The sequence below is a fragment of the Semicossyphus pulcher genome, unplaced genomic scaffold, assembly GCF_022749685.1.
Source record: "Semicossyphus pulcher isolate SPU_LCO1_2020_fin unplaced genomic scaffold, fSemPul1.0.p SCAF_11, whole genome shotgun sequence".
In the NCBI taxonomy this organism is placed as follows: domain Eukaryota; kingdom Metazoa; phylum Chordata; class Actinopteri; order Labriformes; family Labridae; genus Semicossyphus; species Semicossyphus pulcher.
This window is the reverse complement of record NW_027211615.1, coordinates 1,395,399-1,422,114: the sequence shown is the minus strand read 5'-3', so window position 1 is coordinate 1,422,114 and position 26,716 is coordinate 1,395,399. Positions and strand designations below refer to the sequence as shown.

At 42.9% G+C, this 26,716-nt stretch overlaps 1 protein-coding gene across 1 annotated transcript; it reads left to right on the top strand.

Moving 5' to 3' along the window:
• Nucleotides 1-2,954: 2,954 nt before the first annotated feature.
• On the top strand, nucleotides 2,955-26,622 carry LOC138585218 (zinc finger protein 85-like). The gene is given in 6 exon segments (XM_069657507.1): nucleotides 2,955-3,123; nucleotides 23,913-24,374; nucleotides 24,879-25,475; nucleotides 25,560-25,757; nucleotides 26,294-26,431; nucleotides 26,570-26,622. Coding segments are annotated over 6 exon segments (1,617 nt in total).
• The last annotated feature ends 94 nt before the right edge of the window (nucleotides 26,623-26,716 follow it).

Genomic DNA, 26,716 nt, shown 5'->3' with positions numbered 1-26,716 from the left:
AAACCTAAAACTCACAAATCAGAAATTGGCAAAAACATTATTTATAAAGTTGAATTTGTATTCTCTTAAAGCAATTCTTACCTTTCTGGCATTTTTACGCTTTTTTTTTGTAATCATAAAATGCTCCTAATAAGCGTATAGCACAATAAAATGTAAAAGAAATCAACTAGGCGTTGAAACTCATCAATATTTAATTCTCATATATTTATGATAAAAGTCTGACCAATCATTTTATTCGGTCCGAATAAATTGATGTCATCCGTCGCCGCGTCCCTCCCAGTTGCACCGCTGTCATGGCTCGCAAGTCCCGCGCCTCTCAAGTCACGCGCCTCTCTGGTAGAGCAGTAGAGCGGTGAGAGAGAGCAAGGAACGGAGAACTGACAATGACTGACCAAGGCGAGCCGCCACTTCCATCATCAGCTGCCCCCACAGAGAAAATTATCAGGACAAAGACTATTTCACAAAAAGCTGCCTTAAAGAAAGAGCTTGATGCGGCAAGAGGCAAGACTGGAGTCAACATCGGCTCTGCTTTCCAGCAATGGAGGAGGCTAATGCAGCTACATCCGGAGCTAAAAAGAGATGAGATGGTCGCGGAGTTTCTGCTGGACAGGTACGTTAAGTTTGCCTAATCCTAAAACACAACATTACATGTGATAACATCAGTTACAAGTTACTGCCGTTCTGTAATATTATGTTATTTGTGCAGGGAAATTTAGCCTAGCGTTAGCGTTAGCACCGGTAGTGTAAACAAACTGACTCCACAGCTTGGTTTGTTTAACGTTACACTACCGGTGACGTTAGCTTCAGCGTTAGCCTCAGTGTTTATTGTGAAGTTGTCATTAACCCAGTTTTAGTATTATAACTCCGGGGTTGCGTTTGACTTGGTTGGTTGTACAGTAACCACAGCTAGTTCAGCACATTGCTAGAAGACTTCTCCGGCTAATAGATAATGCTGGCTAGCTGACATCTGTGTAAATAAGACCGATCTGTCTATGTTTGTGACTTTTTCCATCCTTGGGAAGAAGTACTATTTACCAGTAGGGAATTTTAAATTGTAAGAAGTTGATACATACACTTGCTCCACTTACTGTACATTGTGATAACATCACTCTGTGCCAAAGCAGCCTAAGATCTATGTAAAATCTAGCCTGTTTGAGTTTATGCAATTTATATCCTCTGTCACGTGTCTATTTTTTTTTTTACTCTTTGTCAAGGTACACCACTCCCACAGTAATGGAGGACATCCAGCACCAGCCAAGACTTGGTACCCCTGGAACTCATGAAGAGCTGAATGTTACATCTAAAAGATTTGTTTGCATTACTTAACAGTAATCTTGCAAGTGCCATATGTTATTTATTTGCTTTTTTATTGGGACCAAATAACTAATTTCTTAAAGAAGACAGCTGTAAAAAAAAAAAAGATAAACTGTGTACGATAATAAATGTTTTTCTAAAAAAATGATTTTAGTAATTCACTGCAGTTCATTCAGATGAAGTGGGAATATGAAAAAAGGGTCATAATGGAAGTAAAGCATAATAAACATTACCTTATGTGAGTAAAAAGACCAAGGCAATTATACAATGCAAGGTTTTATTGAACAACGTGAATAAGAAAAAATACAAAACTATATGAACTGCTGGACTCAGATGAGATCGTCAGGACTGAGTACAGCAGGTCCACGTGCCCTCTGACTGGCTCTTGTTGTGGATCTTGGGGCAGCTTGTCTGCTGGTTCCGGGCCTCTCCTCAGCAGATTCCCCACTCCGCATCACCCCATGGCCCCTGCTGCTTCTACCCTGGCAGCCCTTGGAAGGACCTGCCCTTCTCGGGGCTCTTACACCTCCTGTGCTGGTTCCTGCTGTAGGCTGCTGCTGTCGGCCCCTGCCTCTGAAGATCCGGAACGTAGTCGGGATCTCCAACCACACTCTCCTCCAAGAAGCACCACAATTTAAAAAAATGAAAGAGCCTTTTACTTTGTGACTATATAACATAAAGTTAAAAGAAAAAAATGTTGAAGCTAAACGTCTGAACGAGGGCTAAAGTTAGCTACCGTTAGCTACCGTTAGCTGACAAAACAGGTTCTCAACAAAGTTAACCTGTAAACAAAACTGCTTGTACTGCTCCTAATTTCATGACAAACGTTACCGGGACAATTCAGGCAAGGTAAGACGTTATGACAGCAAGAAAATATTAATTGTGCCGAAAAACGACGCATTTGACTGTAAACAAACAGGCGATGAAATGCTATAATTACGATAGTAACGTTGGTAGTTCGTCAGACTACAAAAGGTAACTAAACGTTACGAGGGAGGGAATTTTATTTTATACCACATGCAGAATTGAATATTATTTAATTACTGTTGGTTAGTTTTCACTTACCTGTGCCTCTGACTCTGACTCCGACTCCATTGACCCGTTTCACTCGCGCTACTTCTCTCACCGCACGCGTCAGGGATGCATGGAGGAGGAGGGAGGGAGGGAGGGAGGGGAGCGTCAGAGGTCAGGCAGGGGGAAGAGGGTGGGACTTTGAAGGGAGGCGGAGTTGTTCTTGTTCAAATTTTAACTAAGTGCTGAGGGACATGCCAGAAAGGTAAGAATTGCTTTAATTAGCAGAACCCCCTTGTCTCTCTTTGTTGTTGCTTGTTTTTATTTCATGGTAACATTTGTTGTACAGTCATATTGATCACCCCAGTTTGTAACTTTGATACATTATTGTACATGTTGACATATCTTTACATATGTACTTTAAATGTATTTAAATAAAGTTGACAGAAGAAGAAGAGGGAGAAGACAGGAAGTAGTGTTTTTTGTTTCCGGGTCTCGAAGGCTCTGCGAGGCAGAGAGCACAGTTAGCATGTATGGATTTGCTAGTGTCCCAAAGGAGCAGAGTGATCGTAGAAAAAACGTCAGCGTTTAGTTTTCTTTTCGTTCTTTGACTCTTGCATGTGTGGAAAATGTCCGGGTTTCAGGATCTTAAAGATTTATTCAGACGGCGGCTGCTCGCTGCGGTTATCAGAGACGAGGCAGGACAAACATCAACATGCGGATACGAAGAGGAGCTCCACCGCCAAAGAAAACTGCTGGATGTGATTTTAACACCTGAAATAAAGCTGCGGAGAGCAGGTTGGTTTTCTTTCACTGCTGGTAACGTGTTTCCTGCCAATGTTTCAGGGAGCCGAGCCTTTAGCTAACGTTCACAGATGCACAGAGCGTGTTAGCCGCAGCTAGCTCCTGTTAAGAAAATACTTTGTGTACTGGACGTTAAGACTCCTTAATGGCTGTGGAGTATGTGGACTGTGTTTGTGAAAATCAGTGGTGAAAGTACATTAACTTTTGTACAGATTCGATTAACTTGTACATAACTAGAGATTAAACAACCTTCTACTTTTACTACACTAGATAGACAGATAGATGAAAAGTTCTATCGGTCTATGTTTATCACACACCTTTACCTGAAAACAGGCCGTTTCCCTGAGGTTAGGAAAAGAGGATGTTTACTGGACTTAAAGACTCTTTAGTGGCTGTGGTGTAATGATTATAATATGTCTGATGGCGCTTGAAAGTATTTCTGAAAATCAGTGATAAAAAAAGTTCCTCGAATCTGTAAGAGTTAGAGATTGAGCAACCTTCTACTTTTTCTACACTACATTGTAGGGCTGAACAATTACTTGAAATTTAATTATCGCAATATGGGCTCCTGCAATGTTCAAATTGCAGGAAGTGCAATATTTTTTAAGGATGAAATGTGTGTTAAAACACCATTTTAAATTAAATATTTCGTTGCAGAGATGCTATGGCCTACACATCATACACAGATGAAAGTATCAGATGTCTTTGCTTGCTACAGATCCCTGAAAAAATAATTGCTAATTCATATTTTTCAATGAAAATTAGAATTATTTAAAAAATATGTATGATTCCCTTTAACACCGCAAATCATATCGAAATTTCAATATAAGTTAAAAAAAATGGCAATTACATTTTTTTTTTTGATCGTTCAGCCCCACTAAATTGTATATAAGATTGATAGATATATACGTTTATCACTCACTTTCACCTGAAAACAGGCTGTTTCTCTGAGCTCAGGTTTTTTAAAGACACGTAGTTCTCACAGGACAATCATATGATGATCTTATAGACCATGATGCATTGCTGTAGAATAAACCAGCCAGCTTTATGGTAATTAGTTAAAATGAGCAAAACGTTTAACAGAACTTTGTGGTTGGTGGTAAATACACAAACGGCATAGAGCCCAAAATCTTCAATAATCCTACACACTCACATCGTGACTTTAATAGAGGAGAAACACAAATCTGACATTCCTGAATTTCCCCTCTGGGGCTCAATTAAGGGTTTTCAATAAAGGATTATCTAAATCTAATAATCTGTTTATTACTTCATTCATTCTCATAGAAAAAACTAGAAACATTTAAAGGTATGTGATGTTTTTTTTTGACTGGCCAAAATATTTTTTAACTAGTGTTACGTGTTGAAAATTTCAGGGAAGGACCAAAAACACTTTATAGTATAATCACATCTGTTTAATGAAAATTGTTGAGAAAATAATGCTTGTACAAGGACCTTTTCTGATTGGCTCTCTGCAGTCTGCAAGCAGTTAGCTGCACTCAACCACCCAAAAAAGGATAACCTTTCCTAATACATTAGGTGATTATATTCTATGTGTGTGCATGTGATGCAAATGAATAATAATAATACATTTTATTTGAAGGCGCCTTTCTCGGCACTCAAGGACACCGTACATATATATATATATATATATATACACAAAATACACATTAAAAGAGAGAAAAAACAAACAAAACAAGAATAACAAAAGTGACAAAGCAATTAGCGTCATGTGGAATAGGCAGATTTAAACAAATGTGTTTTGAGTTTTGATTTAAAATCCGGGAATTAATCGATGTTTGTGAGTTGGGGTGGTAATGAATTCCAGAGACGGGGAGCAGAGCGGCTGAATGCTCTGCTCCCCATCGTGGTGAGTCGGGCGGAGGGGACAGACAGGTGTAAGGAGGAAGAGGATCTGAGGGAGTGGGAACATGGAGGAGGTCGGACAGATATGGGGGGGCGAGGTTGTGGATGGCCTTGAATGCTAACAGGAGGACTTTGAATTGAATACGGAACTGAACCGGGAGCCAGTGGAGCTGTTGGAGGACAGGAGTGATGTGGTGGATGGAGGGGGTTCGAGTAATGATACGGGCAGCCGAATTTTGGACCAGTTGAAGTTTATGGATGGATTTGTGAGGGAGGCCGAAGAGGAGGGAGTTGCAGTAATCCAGACGGGAAGTGACGAGACTGTGGACAAGGATGGCGGCAGTGTGGGGGGTGAGGGAGGCGCGGAGACGATTGATGTTTCGTAGGTGGAAGTAGGCAGACAGGGTAATGTTATTGATGTGGGATTGAAAGGATAGTGTGCTGTCGAGGATGACACCCAGACTCTTAACCTGGGTGGAGGGTGAAACGGAGGAGTTATCAATAGTGAGGGAGAAGCTGTTGGTTTTGGATAGAGTGGATTTGGTGCCAATGAGGAGAACCTCGGTTTTGTCACTGTTTAATTTAAGAAAGTTTATGGTGAACCAGGTTTTTATTTCAGAGACGCAGTCAGTGAGGGAGGTCGGCGGGAGAGTGGACGAGGGTGAAGTGGTGAGGTAGAGCTGGGTGTCATCTGCATAACAGTGGAACTGAATATTAAATTTGCGGAAGATATTGCTGAGGGGAAGGAGGTAGATGATGAAGAGGAGGGGCCCCAGGACAGAGCCCTGGGGCACATCTGTAGTGACGGAGGAAGGAGTGGATTTAAAGGACTTGAGTTGAATGAACTGAGTGCGGCCAGAGAGGTCAGATGTGAACCAGTCTAATGGAGTGTGCGTGATGCCAATGGAAGATAGCCTGTTGAGGAGGGTGGTGTGACAGATGGTATCGAAGGCTGCACTAAGGTCGAGGAGGATGAGGATGGTGAGGAGTCCAGAATCAGCTGCCATAAGGAGGTCATTGGTGATTTTGATGAGTGCTGTTTCAGTGCTATGGAGTGGGCGGAAACCAGACTGCAACTGTTCATACAGGTTATTGTGGGATAGGTGAGAATGGAGTTGGGAGGCAACTGTTTTTTCAAGGATTTTGGAGATGAAGGGTAGATTGCAGATAGGACGGAAGTTGTTGAAGTTGGAGGGGTCGGCACCAGGTTTTTTCAGAATTGGGGTGATGGCAGCAGTTTTGAAGGATGTAGGGACAGTTCCAGTGGTGAGAGAGGAGTGGATGATGGCAGAAATGAGGGGGACCAGAGAGGGGGGGCAGGTTTTAACAAGTTGTGTAGGGAGGGGGTCCAGTTGACAGGTGGATGGCTTGGATTTCTGGATAAGTTCTTAGATTTCTGAGAGAGTGGGGAGCTGGAAGAAGGTGAATGGGTGTGTGGATGGGTGAAAGTCGGCTGAGATGCTGAGGTGAGGGTTTGAACGAAGGTGCTGGTGGATATTCTTGATTAGCCTTAGCAACTAAGCTTCTCATTGGACTAAACTGTTGGAGAGAAACAGTGGTGTAAACTTCGCTCTCTCTTCGTTGGTGCTCGGGTTAGGCCTAACCCCTGGCACATGAACCCTCCAATCAGCGGAGTCCATGACCTGCAAGAAAAACTTCCCTTTACTCTCCATCTTATCTTCTATCTAGCAGCTGCTGGGTGGTTGTGGTTTCCAGCTATCTTCTGTGACCTCGTCTCTTGCCTGTCTCAGTTTCTTCCTGTCTTCGGTGTAAGTCTGTTCTCGTTAGCTGCCACTCTCAAAAACAACTTCCTCTTTACTGCTTTGCAGGGGGCTTTTATGCGTCAAGGCCTGAACTTAACCTTTCTACTTAGAATGACAGCTGTATATTTTAAGCACATGTGAAGCACTATTGACCCTGTAACCTGGCTTTTCTCTCATATGTATTAATCCATCGTAACACGGGACTAATGATTCCATCCAACTCATTAATCAACAGTTCACTATATCTAGTCTGGGCCTCGAGGGCATATACACAACTCTAAAAATAACCGAGTTTCATTACATAGTTTCACTCAAAGCAGATGACAATGTCGTAATGCAGTTTCGCTAAAGTCATACCTTTTCATAATGCAACTTCTCCTGCCTAACACTAGTCATACAAATGTTAGATGATGTCAATAAAAAAATTGTGCAGAAAGAAACTAATACAGGGCTCTACAGTGCAACTATTTTCAAGCCATATCATTTAAATGAACACTTTTCATTGGGGGTAAATCCCGCTTTAATGCAGCAGATGGCGCAATGGCGGTGTCATATGAGAAGACGCAGTTTTCCAACAAGGACAGCACCTGTTGGAGCAGAGTGGTTTGGTGTCGAACAAAGGCGAAGAGCAAGCAATCTTGCTAAGTGCTACTCATGGTGGATTGATGTTGGGCCTCTCTTTGAATAACTTAACAAAGAGTCGGTCTAGACCTGCTCTTTCTGTAAAGTGTCTCGAGATAACCCTGGTTATGATTTGGCGCTATACAAATAAAATTTGATTGATTGATTGATTGAATCTGGCGAAGCTCAACCGATGAGAAGCCAGGATTAGCCAGCTGACACTAAAATCCTTGAGATGTCAGTTCAAGGCCGCCAAGGAAGAGGAGAGGACCGCCCTGACAGAACTCACAAACATCATAAGGAAGAGGCTCATCTCGCTGAGGAGGGCGGAATGGCACCAAAGGAAGGGCAAGGAAAAGGCTCGGAAACGCAGCGCTTTTATTGGCAATCCCTTCGGCTTCACCAAGAAGCTACTGGGCCAAAAACGAAGTGGCCACCTCGCTTGCCCTGTAGAGGAGATCGACCATCATCTCAACGCCACCTTCAGCGACACCCTGAGAGACCACGAACTCGGGCCTTGTAGGGAACTGGTGCACCGCCAGAACCAGCGACCCAATTCAACAGCGCTGAACCCACCCTGATGGAGGTAAAAGAGGCTGTCAGAGCTGCAAGATCTAGCTCTGCTCCCGGCTCCAGTGGTGTATCCTACAAAGTGTACAAGCATTGCCCGCGGCTCCTGAGTCGTCTCTGGAAAATTCTGAAGGTGATCTGGTGGACGCCTACGGATCTGTTCCACACAAGCTCGTCGAAACCGCAATGGCAAGACACCATGTTCCAGACAAGATCTGCAGCCTCATCATGGACTACTACAGCAATTTCAGCGCGCAAGTCTCCTCAGGCCAAGTAACATCTGCCTGGCATCGCCTTGAGAAGGGCATAATTACTGGCTGCACAATCTCAATGCCACTCTTCTCACTAGCCATGAACATGATTGTTAAGTCCGCCAAGGTGGAATGCAGAGTGCCCAAGTCAAGATCTGGGACGCGTCAGCCCCCCCATAAGAGCCTTTATGGATGACAGTCATGACAACATCTGTTCCAGGGTGCAGGTGGCTCCTTCAGGGGCTTGAACGGCTCATCCAGTGGGCAAGGATGAGCTTCAAGCCCGCTAAGTCCAGGTCCCTGGGCCTGGAGAAAGGCAAAGTGACCTACCAGTTCCGCTTTGCCCTGGGAAGGACTAAAAATTCCATCAGTGACTGAAAAACCTGTCAAGACCCTGGGTAAGACCTTTGACAGCCCCCTGAAGGACACAGCAGCCGTAAAACAAACCAGGAGGACCTGGCAACCTAGCTCACAACCATCGACAAGTCTGGTCTCCCAGGGAAATTTAAAGCCTGGATCTATCAGCACGGAGTCCTGCCAGGAATACTCTGGCCCCTGTTGGTCTATGAGGTACCAATAACAACGGTAGAGGCACTAGAGTCCATCAGCCAGTTTCTCAGGAGATGGCTGGGGCTCCCTCAGTCCTTGAGCAGCATCGCCCTGTACTGCCATTCCACCAAACTGCTGCTCCCTTTCAGTGGACTAACGGAGGAGTTCAAAGTCACCCGCTCAAGAGAGGTGATGATGTACTGACGTCAAAGTCGCATCAGCAAGAATTCTCGTGCAGACCGGGAGAAAGTGGCAGGCACAAGAGGCCATCACCAGAGCTGAGGCGTGACTGAGGCACAACACGCTGGTAGGCTCCCTGGCAGTGGGGCGAGCAGGTCTTGGTTGCTTTCCAAAGCAGCGTTAAAACCTGGCCCGTAGAAAGGAGATTATAATATATAATATAACAGTCCTCTGACGACAAAACTTTTTCCGTAGACTGCAAGAATCTAGCTATCTAATGTTACCTAGCTACATGTAAGTAACTGTGTAACAACACACACGAACAAAGTAAAAAGTAAAATATCAAGACACATAATATTTGTAACCATTCAGAAACGTCCTGCTGCTGCCGCAGAGTTTGAATTTCTTAAGGAGCCTCTCCTTCTGGATCAGATTCTGGATCAAATTGATATGGCTGAACTACAGCAGACTTCAAATTGACTGTTCTGGGACCTCTTAGACCTATGTGAACTTGCTGAAAAGGAGTATAATATGAGACCTTTAAGATCTTTGGCAGACTCCATTTGCACGGTGATCTAGCACAGCAAGACCCAGGCCGCCCTCCAAACAGTCAATCTCCTTCATTAGACTGGGACAGAAGGCTTATCGATATCAGCCTAGCTCTACAGGGGGGCTCCTCACCACCGATCGTGACTGGCAGCTCCAAGTCGACCTTGAAAAACAGCTCAAGTTCCCAGTCAACATCAAAACCACTTCTCTACCCCCAGATCTGGTGCTAACATCAGAGTCCACCAAGCAAGTGGTTCTTCTGGAACTGACTGTCCCCTGGGAGGACCGAATTGACGAGGCCAATGAGCGAAAGGGGGCCAAATACGCAGAGCTCATCACAGAGTGCCGGAGCAAAGGCTGGAAAGCCTGCTGTGAGCCAGTCGAGGTTGGGTGCCGAGGCTTTGCTGGAGATTCACTACTGCAAACCCAACTCCTTGGAGTGAAAGAACTACAATCCAGGAGAGCCATCAAGAACACACTAGAGGCCACAGAGAGGGCCTCAAGGTGGCTGTGGATCCGTGGGGGGATCCGTGGAACAACGTGCCACTTGGGCACAAGCCGGGGACTGATCACCCCCGGATGGGTCGCCCGGGCGTGAGTGTATGAAGATTAAAGACCAAGTGTCCAATTATCACCGGAAGGTGTATTCAACACTAACTTACTCAACTCAACAGTAATAAAACAGAGCTCATGGTTGTGGGTTTCAAGGTGCTGCTCCGGAAGGTTGGAGATCGGTTCCTCTCTGTTGATGGCTGCTCCATCTCTCCATCCCCCGAAGTCCACAACCTTGGCGTCACCCTAGGCTCCACCCTCTCTTTCTAGGCTCACATCAAGACTGTCACCAAATCTGCTTATAAGCACTTCCGTAACATTTCCAGACTCCGGCCATGACTCTCTGACTCCATTGCAGAGACCCTCATGCATGCTTTCATCACCTCCCGCCTGGATTACTGCAATGGAGTCCTGATTGGGGTTCCCAGCAAAGCCCTGGAGAGGCTCCAATACGTCCAAAACTCAGCCACCAGGGTTCTCACCCACATCAAGCCCTAGCAGCACATCACCCCCATCCTCATCCACCTCCACTGGCTGTCAAGTCCCGAATCACCTATAAAATCCTCCTCCTCACCTACAAGTCTCTCCATTCCCTCCCCCCTCAGTACCTAAAGGGCCTCCTCCGTCGCTATACCCAGTGGCGCAAATAGGGGGTGTGCAAATATGCAGCGCATATAGGCGCTACGCAAAGAGTGATGCGAAACAATAGTGAAAATGTACATGCGACAAGATATGAAAATTAGTCTTTGTTGTCAGTTATCTTTGTTATGTAATTTAAAATATGAAAATTCTTACCTATTTTAAGTCTTCAAACACGTAGCCAATACGTTACAGTTGCGGTCCAAGAATGACTAGATTATGTTTTCATAACAACAGTAAGCACGCAGCTCCGGCTTTGGGTGCCTTCCCCTGTCCCACGGTTCGCCACACAGTTGATCCGCGGACCAAGTTTAACATGGTGATGTGAAATTTAGTTTTACTTCCGCTAAATCTCTCTGCAGAGTTACAGTGAAAAGAGACAACACAACATGATGTGTTTTACTCTGATGTACAGTTATCAGAGGTATGAACTTGATGTAGCGAGATTTCGAAGTTCACGATCATGCATCGATGCAGTGACAGAACGTAAAGTCAGGGGAGATTAGCAGCTCTTGCAGCGCGAGCCTTACCGCGGTGCTTCAGATAGCGCTGCAAATAGGAACGTATGAGACCACAGAGGTTTGCTCTGTAACTGTAATAATAATAATAACTTAATTTGTATAGTATAGTAAAGTGCTTTGACAACCAAGCAAAACAAGCAAATCATAAAATCAGCAAATCACTAAAAGAAGCAAGCACAAAACCAGCAGATCACAAAACAATCAAAGCGTACATGTTTTAATATTTCTATGAGGTATGTGTATTTCACTGCACACTGGCTGCTTTGTATCAAACAGGGCTTCCACTTTTCTAACAACAACAAGAACAATAACTTTATTGATCCCCAAAGGGAAATTCACTTGTCTGGCATCTCATCTACCATTTACTAAGAATTAAAAAGTCTGATGGCTGTGGGTACGAAAGCTCTTCTATACCTCTCCGTCCTGCAGCAAAGAGAGAAGAGCCGTCCACCACCGTTGTTACTTTGGTCCATTAATGTGTTAATGAAGTGGATGATCCGTGTTGTTTAGAATGGCCTCAACCTTCTTCAGTGTGCATCTCAATATCTCTAGCTCATCAAATCCGCTGGGCAGAGAATTGACATTTCCCACTGATGGCAGAAAGGGCCTACATCTCCATTTCCAAGCCTTCACCTTTGACACCAGCACGGCAACCACGAAAACACCTCTTTATCTCAGCTGGAATAGGGTGGCATCCTCCAGACTTGCTCCGTTTCAATGAAAGAAGCTCTTCTTTTGAACAAACTCTTCTCCCCACAGAAATATCCATCAGCAGTCGACAAAACGTGATAAAAATACAACAAAACTAAAGTAAAGATTCAGAGATATTCAGAGCTACCAGACCTTGCTGCTACCAGTTGAAGCACATGTTCTGATTCCACTTTTCTACTTTCACTCCGACCGTGTTGGCCTTTTTTTGAAAACCAGCTAGTGGATGCTTATGATTAAAACCAGTCACTTTACTTTAGTGACTGATGTATCTGTTAACCCATCGGTATTACACAAATACCGTTTCATAGCACAGTGCTGGGTCTAAAAGCTGAAGACCTAATCCAAAAATGAATGTGCCAATGTTGATGTTGCATACCCTCCAAAAAATGGATAGTTGAACCCCTGCCTTTACCCCATACCGGAGTCTGCGGTACTCAGATACAGGCCTGCTCTTCATCCTTCACTATCGCCCCTGAACTGTTGGAGATCGAGCTTTCAGTTTTGCGGCCCCCACCCTCTGGAACTTTCTACCTGCAGAGATCCGCAACGCCACCTCCCTGGACATTTTCAAAAACACCCTCAAAACCCATCTGTGCACCACTTCATTTGGACTATAATTCACCACCTGCCCTTTTTTAGTGCTAGTTTTATCTACCTCTTTCTGCCCTATTTGTTTGCTTTTTTTACTCTGTCGCGAACAAGGCGCTATATAAGTCTAAGTTATTATTATTATTATTATTATTATTATTGATCGCTGACATGGCTTGAAATATCCAAATAAGCAGTTACTTTTCAAAGCGAGTTCAGGAGTAGGAGAATTGAGAGGCGAGTGAAACATTGCAGACACCATCTGTTCATTACTGGCAGTTAAAAAACATTACTTTATGTCACTGACAGGATGCTGTGGATATGTCAGTTCTGTCAGTGCCCAAGCACAAGAAATGGGAGGGACCAGTGATGGCAACGATCAGACTGCAGGATGAGGCATCAAAGCGAGGGTATCTAGTTTCCAAGTCATTAGAAGTGTATGCAGTAAATGTTGACACGATTTTAACAACACTTTTTATTGATCCTCCCAGATCACTGAAAATTGTAATATAGAGAACACTGTCACTTTTTTATGTCTGTATCAGAACAATACAAAGTTCCTCATGCATGATTTGTTTTTGTTGTTAGGTTAAGACACCCCTGTATAACAGATTAAGACAAGGCACTTGGATGTGTGTTGCAATGTGGCATCAATGGACCGGTGGGCTATTTGACAAAGCAGAATTCAGAAATCCAGGATGAGAGAAAAGGCGAGGATTGGCCTAGCCTAGGTAGTGCATCCTGGTTTAATCTGTTTCACGTAGGTCAAGCCAGGTTTAAGTAATTCTCATAAATGCGTGTTCACGGTTTTCTTTAAAAGACCACGGGCTGAGCACAGATGTTCTGATGCTGAAATGGCATACTTCACACCCATTAAGATCGAGCAAGAGGAATTTATGAAGAGATGAAACACATAATATGTATATATAAAAAAAAGGAACCACTGCCGCTGCTATAATAAAACAATGAGAGAACGCATGGCAAACTATTGAGGACAGACTTATTGCGTAAGTAGCCTAAAAATAGCCTATACATCAGCAGTTCCCAAACGGTGGACTGCGGTCCGGATCCAAACTCAACTGCCGTTGTTTCTGGACCCGCACCTTTTTACAGTTTTGAAAAGCGCATCTATTTAAACCTGCACAGCTTTTTGTCTTTGCGGTAGTGATTTGGGGGTCCAGGAAACTCGCAGACCAATGCATTCGTTGTAAATCATCACACGTGGCGCTACTCAGCCAATCAAATCTGTCACTCAGATTAACATCGCGACGGACCCAGTGGGTGTGTGAGAATACAGATACAGACTGAAGAGCCAGCAGACAGGAGAGTTACAGAGACACAGTAGGAGAAAATAAGTGAGTTAGGGAAAAGTAGACATGGCGTGTTCTAAAATGAGAGCAAACCGAGCTTTTAAGACTGGACAGACTCGTATATGTTCCGTGACTGTGGCGATTATTAAACGCGGACATTGTCTGACACTGTCACTCCGTTTGTCTCTGTTAACGGAGACTCCAGGCTGCAGTTTAGTTCAAAAACTTCATTGATAAACCTAAGAGTTACACAGAGCGACATCAGGCTTCATCATCATGACCAGTTTTCCTCTTATTTCCGCATTTCTGTTCTTAAATGTACCGGTATGTGCCCTCTCTCTCTCCCCCTCAAACAGTCATTGCCTGTTTTAAAACTCAGTGTGAGAAAAAGTCTAGTGCAACTGCATTTCGTGTATTTATTTTGTGTATGCCTGAAATAAAACTCTAGTGTTAAAATAAAAGAAAATTGTAATATCAAATCACAATACTTAAAGCAGGGGTTGACAATGAGCACAGTTTTCAACTGGCACTCCGGGCCAGTAACTTTACAAATTCACTGGCCCTGCCATTAAAACCACTGGCCCTGAAATAATTTGTTATTTCGGTATTATTTTAACGTTAATCTTTGTTTCTCTGGAAGGGTTCTTATTAATGAATATGTGTTCAATTGTGGAACTATTATAAACTCATAAAAATAGGCCAAAATAATCATATGGGTATAGAGAGGCTTCTTTACCTTCTTTAGAGTAACTTTTTTAAACAAAATCTTACCGTCTCCTACTTCCTTTAGCCGTTAAAGGTTAACAGTCAGCGGCTCGTCCGCTCTGTGAACGGTCTGTTTATGTAGCCACAGCGCTGACGGGCACCAGGACGAGGTGCCGCTGATAACGGGAATACACACACTTATTGCCACCTCACGTAACTGCCTGTCTGCCTCGGATCATCCTGCAGACGCATCTGTGATGGCCGGAGCGTCGCATGCATTATTAGAGTTTACAGGCAGGTGACTGACACACAGACTCTGCATGCACAGCTGTCATTAAAAGCTGCACTATGTGATATCAGACGGACTTTTCCTGTTGTGCTATGTCTGGGAAACACTGCTATGGGTATAGCTGTTCTGCCGCGAGTGCAGCGAGTAGCGTGTAACATGTTGTTGACAGCAGCAGCCAAAGTACCTGCAGTGATGCTGACATCAGACTGAGATTACCGCGGGGTTCTGCGTAGAAAGTAATTCGCCTCGTTCATCAGAACTGTGAATCTCGGGAGGGCTACTATATTGTTTACATTGTGGGCTTGTGGATCCTACTGGCACACAGGGCCAGTTAAATAGTTCATCTACTGGCCCGGGGGGTTACAAACATTCCGTCGGGCCACCGGGCCAATGCTTATGTCGAGCCCTGCTTAAAGAATCAATACATGTCGAATCGGGACCTTAGTATCAGGATAGTATCGAATCGGGAGGTGCCTGCCGATTCATAGCCCTAGTAGATTACCTAATTAATATAACTGCAGCACACAAGTGTATTTGTTAAAGAAGCACATCACTCCACCTGTTCTCTCTCTGCTTTTTCATGCTGGTGTCAGAATTGTTCATAAAAGTACAAGGGGGTTTGTTTGAAGAAAATAGTGTTAAAAGCCCCAAATTATAAAAGGTATGATTGTTAATATGTACATGAAAACGTACTTCATTTATCATTTCCTGTATTATTTATATCACAATAAATATCACAGACCAAAAATCTATTGCTATGTCAGTTTTTTTCCAATATCTTGCAGCTTCAACACTGGTAAATAGTAAATGGACTACTTTTTTATTTTTTTTTTATTTTTTATTTTTTGGGCCTTTGGCTTTATTTATAGGACAGCTGAAGATAGACAGGAAATGTTGGGAGTAGAGAGTGGGGGATGACATGCACCAAATGATCGGCAGACCGGGAGTCGAGCCTGCGACCAGTGCGATGAGGACTGTGGCCTCTATACATGGGGCGCCTGCTCTACCAACTGAGCTAAACAGCGCCCTGTAAATGGACTTTGCGACCACTCAAAGCTGCTTTTACACAACATATCACATTCACCCATTCACACACACATTCATACACTGATGGCAGAGGCTGCTATGTAGGTGCCCAACTGTCAATCAGATATCACATTCATACCCGCTGGCTATGCCACCAGGAGCAATTTGGGGTTCAGTGTCTTGCCCAAGGACACTTTGACATGTAGCCTGAGGGAGCTGGGGATCGAACCTCCGACCTTCTGATTGAAAGATGACCGACTCTACCACTGAGTCACAGCCGCCTCACTGTGACATCTATTCACCAACTTTATTAATAATACAGTAGTAATACATTTTATTTAAAGGTGCCTTTCATGGCACTCAAAGTCACCTTACAGCATATAATAACTTACAGCAAACAATAGAATAACAGCAGAGCACCAGTAATAAGGCATTTGTACAATCATACACGCAATTAAAATTCAATAGTGTAGCGTGAATCGCCTTGACCTCAATTCTACATCTTTTTTTCAAAGTATTCTTATCATTGGAACAGACACATGCAGAGTCTGTAAGAAGAATGCTGGTACAAATGGTCAATTTAGGTACCAACCATCCCCCAAGTTTACGACCCTTACGACTCACATGCAGACACATCCTTTCTGCAGAGAATATAAGGACTAAAGTGACTGAAATGTACTTAAAGTAATGTTATGCTGAGCTAACATATTTTAAGACTGTGAAAATTGTTTTAACGTGAATCTGAAACTGCAGTTCTCCTCATCCTGATCACACCTCCTCCTCATGTCTGTCTGCTAACAAAGGAAGACCACATGTGGACACATGAGGTCATTTGATCCATTCATTTGATGTGCAGAAAGGTTTACCTGTGCATATGCAGACGTGTACGTGTACATGTATATACTATATGTCGTCATAATGGATGTTGCCATTAACCTCGTTGTTTAATTGTTTAGTTCATCTAATCCCTTTTCAACAGGTTTTATTCAACAATTAATATAAAGTGTTTGGTATCGTTCTTTAGTTGACAGAGCCCAACTTTTAAATATGGAAGAATTAAATATGTGAAGTAGACAATATTGATTTTAATGCTTTAAAAGACATAATCTCTATCTCAGAGCCTTCTCCTCATGGGTGTGGCTAGAGAGGGACCCCAGAAACCAGACCCCTCTGGTCCCAAGATTATAAAGCTCCAAGCAACTTCCTCTCGCCCTCTTCTCCTGTTGGGTCTTCGTCCTGTCTCTTGTCCTGTTACTCTTGTTCCTGAGTCCTCTGAGTTCTCTTCCCCCCCTGGGGGGGGGGGAGGGTTGGCCACATGGCCTGTCCCAGGTTCTGCTGTCAGCTTATGCAGCCTGAACCTCTTCTGAAGTCCTGAGCCGTCAAGAACGGCCTTATTGTGTACTGGGCCGCAGAATGCCGCCAGTATCACCATGCTGATCCCGTGCTGCACTGAGCGTGTTGAAAAAGCCGAATCTAGCAACCTTTAAAGGAGACTTTGCACAAAAGACACTCCCGAACGACGTCTGGCAAAACTGCCACAGACTTCACCCCAGCCAGAGAAAGGGGGGTGAAGATGAAGATGATTCAGCTACCTGCTGAGCCAGAGAGAGAGAGAGATGGAGAAACCCGATTCAAGCCGAATCGGCCACGAGGGACGAAAGTCGTCCTGAAAAGGCCCGAGCGCCAAAAGAGAGCCTGCTGCCACACCCATCAGATGATCATCAGGTGATACAATTACATCTCCCATGTGTTGATGCTTGATGCTAAATTAACTTAATTAATTAACATTAAACCTAAACCTAAAATCTTTTAAAATTAGAATTACTTTTGAATTGCTTCAAAATCTTCCTTGGTGCCCTTTTAAACTCTCAACTGCCGAACGATGCATTAGTAATTAAATCCCATTTAATTCTAAAACATCAAAGAAATCAGTCACAGATGCTTTCTACAATGTGGTCCGCTGTCATTCGTTTATTGTTCATCGTTGTATTCATTGTCCCTGTTCATTTATTCATTCATATTCCACTTGGAAGTAGTTAAATAAACCTTTCTTTTATAAAGACCTTGATCCATGTGATTTGTGTGTGTATGAGATGGTAAAGTCACTGTACACCATGTCCAAGAACCTCGTAGCAACCCTGAGATCATGAGCCTAAAGTCATTAATAACTAATTATAAGTTTTCCCTGTTTTGTCAAAATTGGGTGGCGTCCAACACTGAATTTAAGGTAAACCTAAATCCTTTTGCTATTAATTAGTTATTAATCTTGCTACCCCTTAACGCTACAATAGAATGCAATTAATGGAATTAAAGTGAGTAGGTTAAAAATTTGCAGAATTGAATTCTGTGATGGAGTCCAGCATGTGGATGTGAGGGGGAAGGGAGTCCCAAAGTTTGGGTGCAGCATAGGAGAAGGCCCTGGCACCCATTGTGCTGAGGTTGATGGCTGGTAGTGCTAGTAGACCTGCTGATGAGGAAGGTAGGGAGTGAGAAGAAGTGTAACTGTGAAGGAGGTCTGTGAGGTAAGCAGGGGACAGATTATGAGGAGCTTTAAATGTGCGTAAAAATATTATGAAGTTAATACATTATGATACAGGGTGTCAGTGTAGTTAAATTAGCAGAGGGGTGACATGTTCAGTGGACTGTGATCATGTAATAATCCGTGCTGCAGAGTTCTGGATAAGTTGAAGACGGTGGATAAGTTTGTTGGGGATGCCTGCCAGAATGACATTGCAGTAGTCAATGCGCAGGTGTATACCAGGAAGCAGTGTGGGTAAATGAGACAGTCTGTGTTTTCAGAGGGGCTAGTGTGCCAAGTGAAGAAGATAATGAGTCATTGTAGTAGTCCATTAGATCCAGGGGTGAGGGGGGGGGGAGCAGGAATGGAGTTTGAGATAATTATGCTGATGAGATCTTCTGGGTTAACATGTCTGATGTTGCGGTATGATGTGGTACGATGCACCCTTGATTCACTGTGCCATAGATTGGTGTGGAATAACAGAGCTTTATTGTCTGAGATGGTAGTCAAGCAGGGGTGATGTTGTATGATGCGATACCAGAACAGCAAACTAGGTCAAGGATATGGCCCTTGGTGTGGGTTATAAAGTTGACATATTGTGTTAGATCAAAGCAATCTAACTCACTTGTCAACATACTGTCAGTGTTATCAAAACGAACATTAAAATCCCCCATTAGGATGATATTAGGTGACATTAACCTAAGAGTGGTTAAAACTGTCAAGAGTTTGGTGATGAAGGTATTTGCAGCCTTGGGTGGTCTGTATAAAACCGCAATAATGGTCCACAGAGCTTAACAGCCAGCAGCTCAAAAGAAGATTGATCGGTGGTGTCAATTTTATACTCTCACGTTAAATCAGTGCAAGGCTGCCTCCTCTGCCTGAAGAACGGGGTTTGCCTGTGTAAGTAAATCCAGGTGGAACTGCTGAATTTAGATGTAAAAATAATTCTGTGGCTGCCAGGTTTTTGTGAGACATAAAAAGTCCAGATTATGATCTGTGATGAAGTCGTTGATCAAATGGGCTTTATTGGTGATACATTGGATGTTGTAGAGGGCAAATTTATATAATTATAACTTTATTTATATAGCACCTTTAAAACCAAACATTTACAAAGTACTTTGATGTCCAAGCAAAAAAAGCAAATCATAAAACCAGCAAATCACAAAAAGAAGCAAGCACAAAACCAGCAGATCACAAAACAAGCAAAGCACGAAAACAGACAAAGCACAAGACCCAATAGGCAACAGGAAAACCCGCAAAACATGGTCAGACACAAGACCAAGGGGACAAAGCAGGAAGAAGTAAATGGAACTAAAATAACTAAGAGAGATAAAAGAGAGGAAATAAAGCAATAAAAGCTGTAAAAGCGATAAGAGATAAAAACTAGTAAAGGCAATACAAACAATAAAACAGCTAAAAGCAATTGAAGGTATAAAAGGGAATTAAAGCAATAAAAGTAATAGAAAGAGAATAAAGCAATTAAAGGAAGTATAGGCAATAAAGCAACAAAATAATAAAATGACAAAGGAAAAAAAACCAATAAAAAATGGAAAAGTAAGAATAAAGTGGAAAAACATTTTTAAAAGACAGTTAATAGCCAATAAGAAGAAAGCCATAGCACACAAAAGCAAGTCTATAAAAGTGAGTTTTAAGAAGGGATTTAAAAGATGACACAGATTTTGCGAGCCTCATCTCCTCAGGCCATGTGCGTATACAGCTGATTTACCCAGAGAAGAAGGAAACACTGTGGTCTACACACCTTGTACTGTGTAAATGGAATGCCCTGTGCCTGATTAAGGACTATATAGGGAAATTTATAGAGGGAGCATCATCAGAAGTGTGAGCCGCGGTCAAGCGTTCAACAGTCCTGTATGGAATAGGTGCAGGGTTCACATTGTATTTGGGATTTACAATGACAGGAATATCAGATATCAGAGATTTGGGGGATGCACCGGTGAAGGAGTTAATGCCAGGAGAGGACAGTAGAGTGGGCTAGCGCTAAGAGAAGTTGCATGACATTAAACCAGAGGAGAGGAAGGAGATTTCGGGTTGTGCGAGTGGAGTGTCACGTTGAGATAGTGCTGCACCATATACTGTACGGTAGCAGCTAGCATTTGTGAGCCCAGTTTGTTAGGGTTGACTCTGTCTCTGTTAAAAAGAGACAAACATTCCCAGAACAGGTTAAATTGTCAAAAAAATCCACATTGTGAGTCCTACAACCAGTCTGGAGCCGACTGTGGAGGCTAAGGAGTCTGCTAAAACGGCCAGCACCGCAGCCCACCGTGGGAATGGGACCCAAAATAAAAACAGACATCCCACTGCACTTGAGGAAGTTAAAAAGCTGGCTTAAATCAGATTTGGTCAGCTCGGACTGTTGAAGGGCCGTGTCATTTGTTCCCACTTGGATAATAACTCTTTTAATGGAGGACAGGAGTGATGGCAGCAAATCCTGGAGCTTTTGTGGATGACAGGGACTGTGGCACAGAGGAAGCAGTGTGTGACTACGTCAAAGAAACGCAGATTCCTGGTTATGGAATCACTGACAGTCAGTGTTGAGGGGGAGAAAAGCAGCCAGGGACGTGTGGACTGGGCTACGGAAGGATTACGCTCAGTGTCCCCTGTGTGCACTGCGTTCACTGGCTGAGGATGGAAGGCCTGGGGTTGGGGGCAAGGCAGCGGCATTCTTCATAGCAGAGCTTCGTCCAATCAGCATTCGAGTTAAAAGACTGTTATAATCTATCATCTGCAACTGCAACGGTTGAGGAAACGGAGACCCAGTGTTCCAGAACGGACAGTCTAGTTGTCAAACTGATCTGTTGAAGTTGTGTGTGCATAGAAACGTGAGTCACAGTTGTTCCATACCTTTGATTAATCATAGTGTCTTGTTACTGTTAAGTTTATTGTTTTAGCTAGGTTCGCGGCGAATGTGCCGTCTAGACGGCCCAGCATCGAGTCACGTGATCAGCTCTTAAAGTGGCAGAACCCAATTTCATAACTATGCAGGAAATGTGCATTTTTGTCAGCCAGCCTTATTAATACTGCATCAGAATGCCATATTGTCATTATTACTGCATTATATTGGGTTGATGTTCAGTTATGGTCAGTGGTTCATTATTTTCCCTTGATTTTATTCCAGAACCACATATTCAATGTCAGTAAATTGTCTTCGCAATAAAGATTCCTGATTCCAAAGTCAGACATCTCTTGTGGACTCCTTACCGGATCCCCTGCAGCGGGTCAATCCCCAGTCAACCAGTTTCAGTGATTTTTACACATGTAGATGGCTCTTTGTTTGAGGCCATGGTGAGGGCCCAACACCACAGATCAGACAACAGAACCAACCTGGTTAGAGCTCAGTATGAACTGAAAGAAGCAATTTAAGGATTAAAAAAACAAAAAATCTCCTGAAAAGACAATAAATTTGATATTGAATCCATCATCAGGTTCATTTCAAGCAAGACATTTTGGAGTGACAAAAGAGAACCACCCAATTGATTCTTAGTCAGTGTTTCTGCTACATACAAAATATATTATTGCCGCTGCTGCTTCAGATTTTTATAACGTGTCCTGAAGTCACGGAGGTCTCCGCTCTAAATGAATGTCGTTCGCCCTCTCTCTTCATCAATGAAGAGCACTTAAACAGTGACAGGAGTCACAGATCGTCAATCACACGTGTGTCACGGTTTCAAATTTAAACAAAAGGTTGAGGACCCAGATGCAGACTGAAATAAGAATTTATTTTAAACAAAAAGGCACAAGGCGAAACAAAAGGCTTACTCTTATGAGGAATCCAAAGGGGGCAGACAAACAAAATCCAATGGTAAAAAGGTCCAAACAAAACAGGCAATAAGTCATCCAAATAAAACAGAAGGTGAAAAAATCCAGGGAAGACTGAGAGTACTGACAAGATGCATGGACATGGACCAACGACAAAGCTCCAGAGAAGGACGACACAGGATGGACGACAAAGATTCACGCACGGTGGATGACAACGAACTAGCACAGGGACAAGGGAAGACAAAGACTAAATACACTGGGGAGGTGAAACTAATCGGACACAGGTGAGACCATCAAGGGAGCAGGTGAAAACAATAAGGGCAGGGCACATAATCAAACAAGCGGGAAAACACACAAAGGCAGGAAGTAAAACAAGACAAAACATACATAGGGCAAGAACTACAAAATAAAACAGGAAACACTAAAAACCAAACTCAGGACTGTGAAAGCAGAACTCAAACAGAAAATCTCTAGACAATGAAACACAAATGAATTACATAACTAAACAAGACTAAATCAAGACAAGAATACAATATATTAAATACAAAATTAAACACTAAGAACTCATGACAACGTGAAGTTGTGGCAACCAAATAAACAACAGCAAGGCCAGTTTTCTCCTCGTACAGTGTTCTAACAGTTAAAGAAGGTCTGCTCCGCATTGCTGACATCGGACGCTCTTTGTCCATGCAGAATCATGCAGTTCTGTTACGCTATGTGAATAATCCACGTGCCTATATCTACTGTGTGCTCAGTATCAAACTTTCACCTCCCTGGCGATCTCCCTCCAGCCAGCTGCCACAATATTGTAGTCAAATGAGGAGGTACTGTGTATCTAACTCCATATGTCCCCACTGTAAATGCATTCTAAAAGTGCAGATGTAATTTGGTAACGATCAATCAATCCTTTTGATCGCTACGTCATTAATAACGTCCCTTGTGCACACGTGGCTCACGTGCTGTGAAAACTGAATTGTGAGAGAAAATATTCAAATTTTGTGACTTAATCAAACTGCTGATGAAGACAGTCAACACAGCAGACAGAGAGACAGACAGGGGGGGGGCTGGGCCAGCAGCTGTGCAGAGAGCAGAGGTGCAGGTGTGTTGAGTGGACTGAAGCAAAGCAAAGTGATCAGATTAAAGCAGAGTGTAAATTAAAACTTAATAAGGTGAAGAAGAGAGTGCAATTAAAGTGTGGAAATAGAAATAACCATCTAGAACCCCCCCCCACCCCACTGTTGAAAGAAATCCTAGAGGAAACACTGTCAGTGTTCTAATTTATCAACAAAGAATGATGAAGAAACGATCAGCTTTTGTTGAAGCTAAGATCATCAAAAATGATTCTGCCGCATGACTGATTTCCAATGATGCTGATGTAACTTTCTTGTGTATAAGTTTATTTTACTGATGTTGGTCTTTTGTCATTACTGCAGATGTGATTTGTTCTTTAATTTCTTGAAAGGAATAAAACTTCGGTGCAATTTGTTTGTACAGCTTCAGTAAAGGCTGTCAGTTCATTACATGAACTGTTTGCGCTCTCTGCTGGACATTTTAAGATTTTATCAAACAGTTTGCAGAGAGACCAGTGACCCAGCAACAGGCAGGAGTTTTATATTGTCATTCCACCAATTTATGAGTTTGTCATAAATGTACAGCTGACAACAGTCACCAGCTAAAAAGACAACATTTCTACCTTTCTTCAACAATCCTAAAGGTTTTCAGATTTGCTTAAACATTTGCTGGTGTTTTTTCTTAAACTGATCTAAATCTGTTTTATTTATTTTTTTAATGTGTCCTGCAGACGTCTAGCAGCTGTTGGTGAGTAAAGAAGAGCTTCAACCTGAGCAGCAGGAGTGGAGCCCCCGTCTGGACCAGGAGGACACTGAGCCCCCCCACATTAAAGAGGAGCAGGAAGAACTCTGGATCAGTCAGGAGGGAGAGCAGCTTCAAAGACTGGAGGAGGCTGGTACCATCAAGTTCCCCTTCATTCCGGTTTCCGTGAAGAATGAAGATGATGAAGAGAAACCTCAGTCCTCACAGCTTCATCAGAGACAAACTGAATGGATGGAAACAGGAGCTGATGGAGAGGACTGTGGAGGAGCAGAACCAGCCAGGAACTCAGATCCAGAGAGACATTTACAACGTGAGACTGAGGTCAAGACTGAAGACTCTTCTGAACCTGAGACTGAAGACAGTGATGATTGGAAGGAAACCAGAGAACATCAGTCAGGTTTAAATTCTGTGAATTTGAAAAATAAGAGACCAATGACTGATAAGAAATCACATAGCTGCTCTTAGTGTGGTAAAACATTCAAATATAAATGCATTCTGACCACACACACAAGAATTCACACAGGAGAGAAACCCTTCAGCTGCTCTGAGTGTGGTAAAAGATTCAACAAAAAAGGAAATCTGACCACACACATGATTATTCATATGGGAGTGAAACCCTTCAGCTGCTCTGAGTGTGGTAAAAGATTCAACAAAAAAGGATATCTGACCAAACACATGTTAGTTCACACAGGAGAGAAACCCTTCAGCTGCTTTGAGTGCAGTAAAGCATTCAAACACACAAATCTTTTAACCAGACACATGATTATTCATATGGGAGTGAAACCCTTCAGCTGCTCTGAGCGTGGTAAAAGATTCAACAAAAAAGGAAATCTGACCACACACATGATTATTCATATGGGAGTGAAACCCTTCAGCTGCTCTGAGTGCTTTAAAAGTTTTTCCTATGAAGACAGTCTGACCAAACACATGTTAGTTCACACAGGAGAGAAACCCTTCAGCTGCTCTGAGTGTGGTAAAAGATTCAACAAAAAAGGAAATCTGACCACACACATGATTATTCATATGGGAGTGAAACCCTTCAGCTGCTCTGAGTGTGGTAAAAGATTCAACAAAAAAGGATATCTGACCAAACACATGTTAGTTCACACAGGAGAGAAACCCTTCAGCTGCTTTGAGTGCAGTAAAGCATTCAAACACACAAATCTTTTAACCAGACACATGATTATTCATATGGGAGTGAAACCCTTCAGCTGCTCTGAGCGTGGTAAAAGATTCAACAAAAAAGGAAATCTGACCACACACATGATTATTCATATGGGAGTGAAACCCTTCAGCTGCTCTGAGTGCTTTAAAAGTTTTTCCTATGAAGACAGTCTGACCAAACACATGTTAGTTCACACAGGAGAGAAACCCTTCAGCTGCTCTGAGTGCGGTAAAAGTTTTTCCTATGAAGACAGTCTGACCAAACATAAGTTAGTTCACACAGGCGAGAAACCCTTCAGCTGCTCTGAGTGTGGTAAAAGATTTAACCTAAAAAGAAGTCTGACCAGACACATGCTGGTTCACACAGGTGAGAAACCCTTCAGCTGCTCTGAGTGCGGCAAAGCATTCAAACAGACAAATCTTTTAACTAGCCATATGAGAATTCACACAGGAGAGAAACCCTTCAGCTGCTCTGTGTGCGGTAAAGGTTTTAACAATAAAGACAGTCTGACCAAACACATGTTAGTTCCCACAGGCGAGAAACCCTTCAGCTGCTCTGAGTGTGGTAAAAGATTTAACCTCAAAAGAAGTCTGACCAGACACATGCTAGTTCATACAGGAGAAAAACCCTTCAGCTGCTCTGAGTGCAGTAAATATTTTTACCTCAAAGGAAGTCTGACCAGACACATGCTAGTTCATACAGGAGAAAAACCCTTCAGCTGCTCTGAGTGTGGTAAAAGATTTCACCTAAAATACCGTCTGACCAGACACATGTTAGTTCATACTAGAGAAAACCCTTCAGCTGCTCTGAATGTGGTATGAGATTTAAAAGAAATCCAGATCTGACACGTCACATGGCACATCACAGAGGGAAGTGTTGAGAGAATAGGAGTATTATGCAATCGTCGTATTTGTTTCATGTGGCCTTTTGGGCATGCCATCTTTTGGATGGGATGGCTTAAAATTCAGTTGTTGAATTTTAAAAAAAAGCAAATTGACAGGACCTCAAAACAATAATACAGATAAAGATACATATATATACAGTATTTATATAATCCACATCTTTTCTGGTTGATGTAGCTGTGTAAACAGGTGTAATCCACTGCTAGCCATGCAGAGATAAGTGACCCAGCAACAGGCAGGAGTTTCGTGTGTATTGTGACAATCTGGATTTTCATCCCAAAGGATTGCACGTACTCAGACCCCGGTACCCCCATTTACACAACGCACTCACCGATTCGTCCCTGGCTCACGCCACCATTCAAACCCACTTCATTATTTTCCTGTCAGTGTTGAGGAGAGGAGGAGAGCAGAAGCAGTGTGGTTGGTCGGAGTTAACGCTCATCTTGCCAACAAAAAACAGTAAGGTCGTTTAATCCCTTCATTTGTTTCATTCACTGTCGTCATCTGTCCTTCTGCAATAAAACTCCTGGATCACTCTGTTATGCTGTTGCTCAGCAGAACCAGTATTCACCAAATTCACAGCCAAAACCGGAACTGGATTTACCACTTGACTGAACCGGACTTACTGGAGTAAGCACACATTATTTTTGCCTGAAGGTTTTTTTCTTGGGTTTGTTAGTTGTTTTTTTACTGAACTAAATCTTT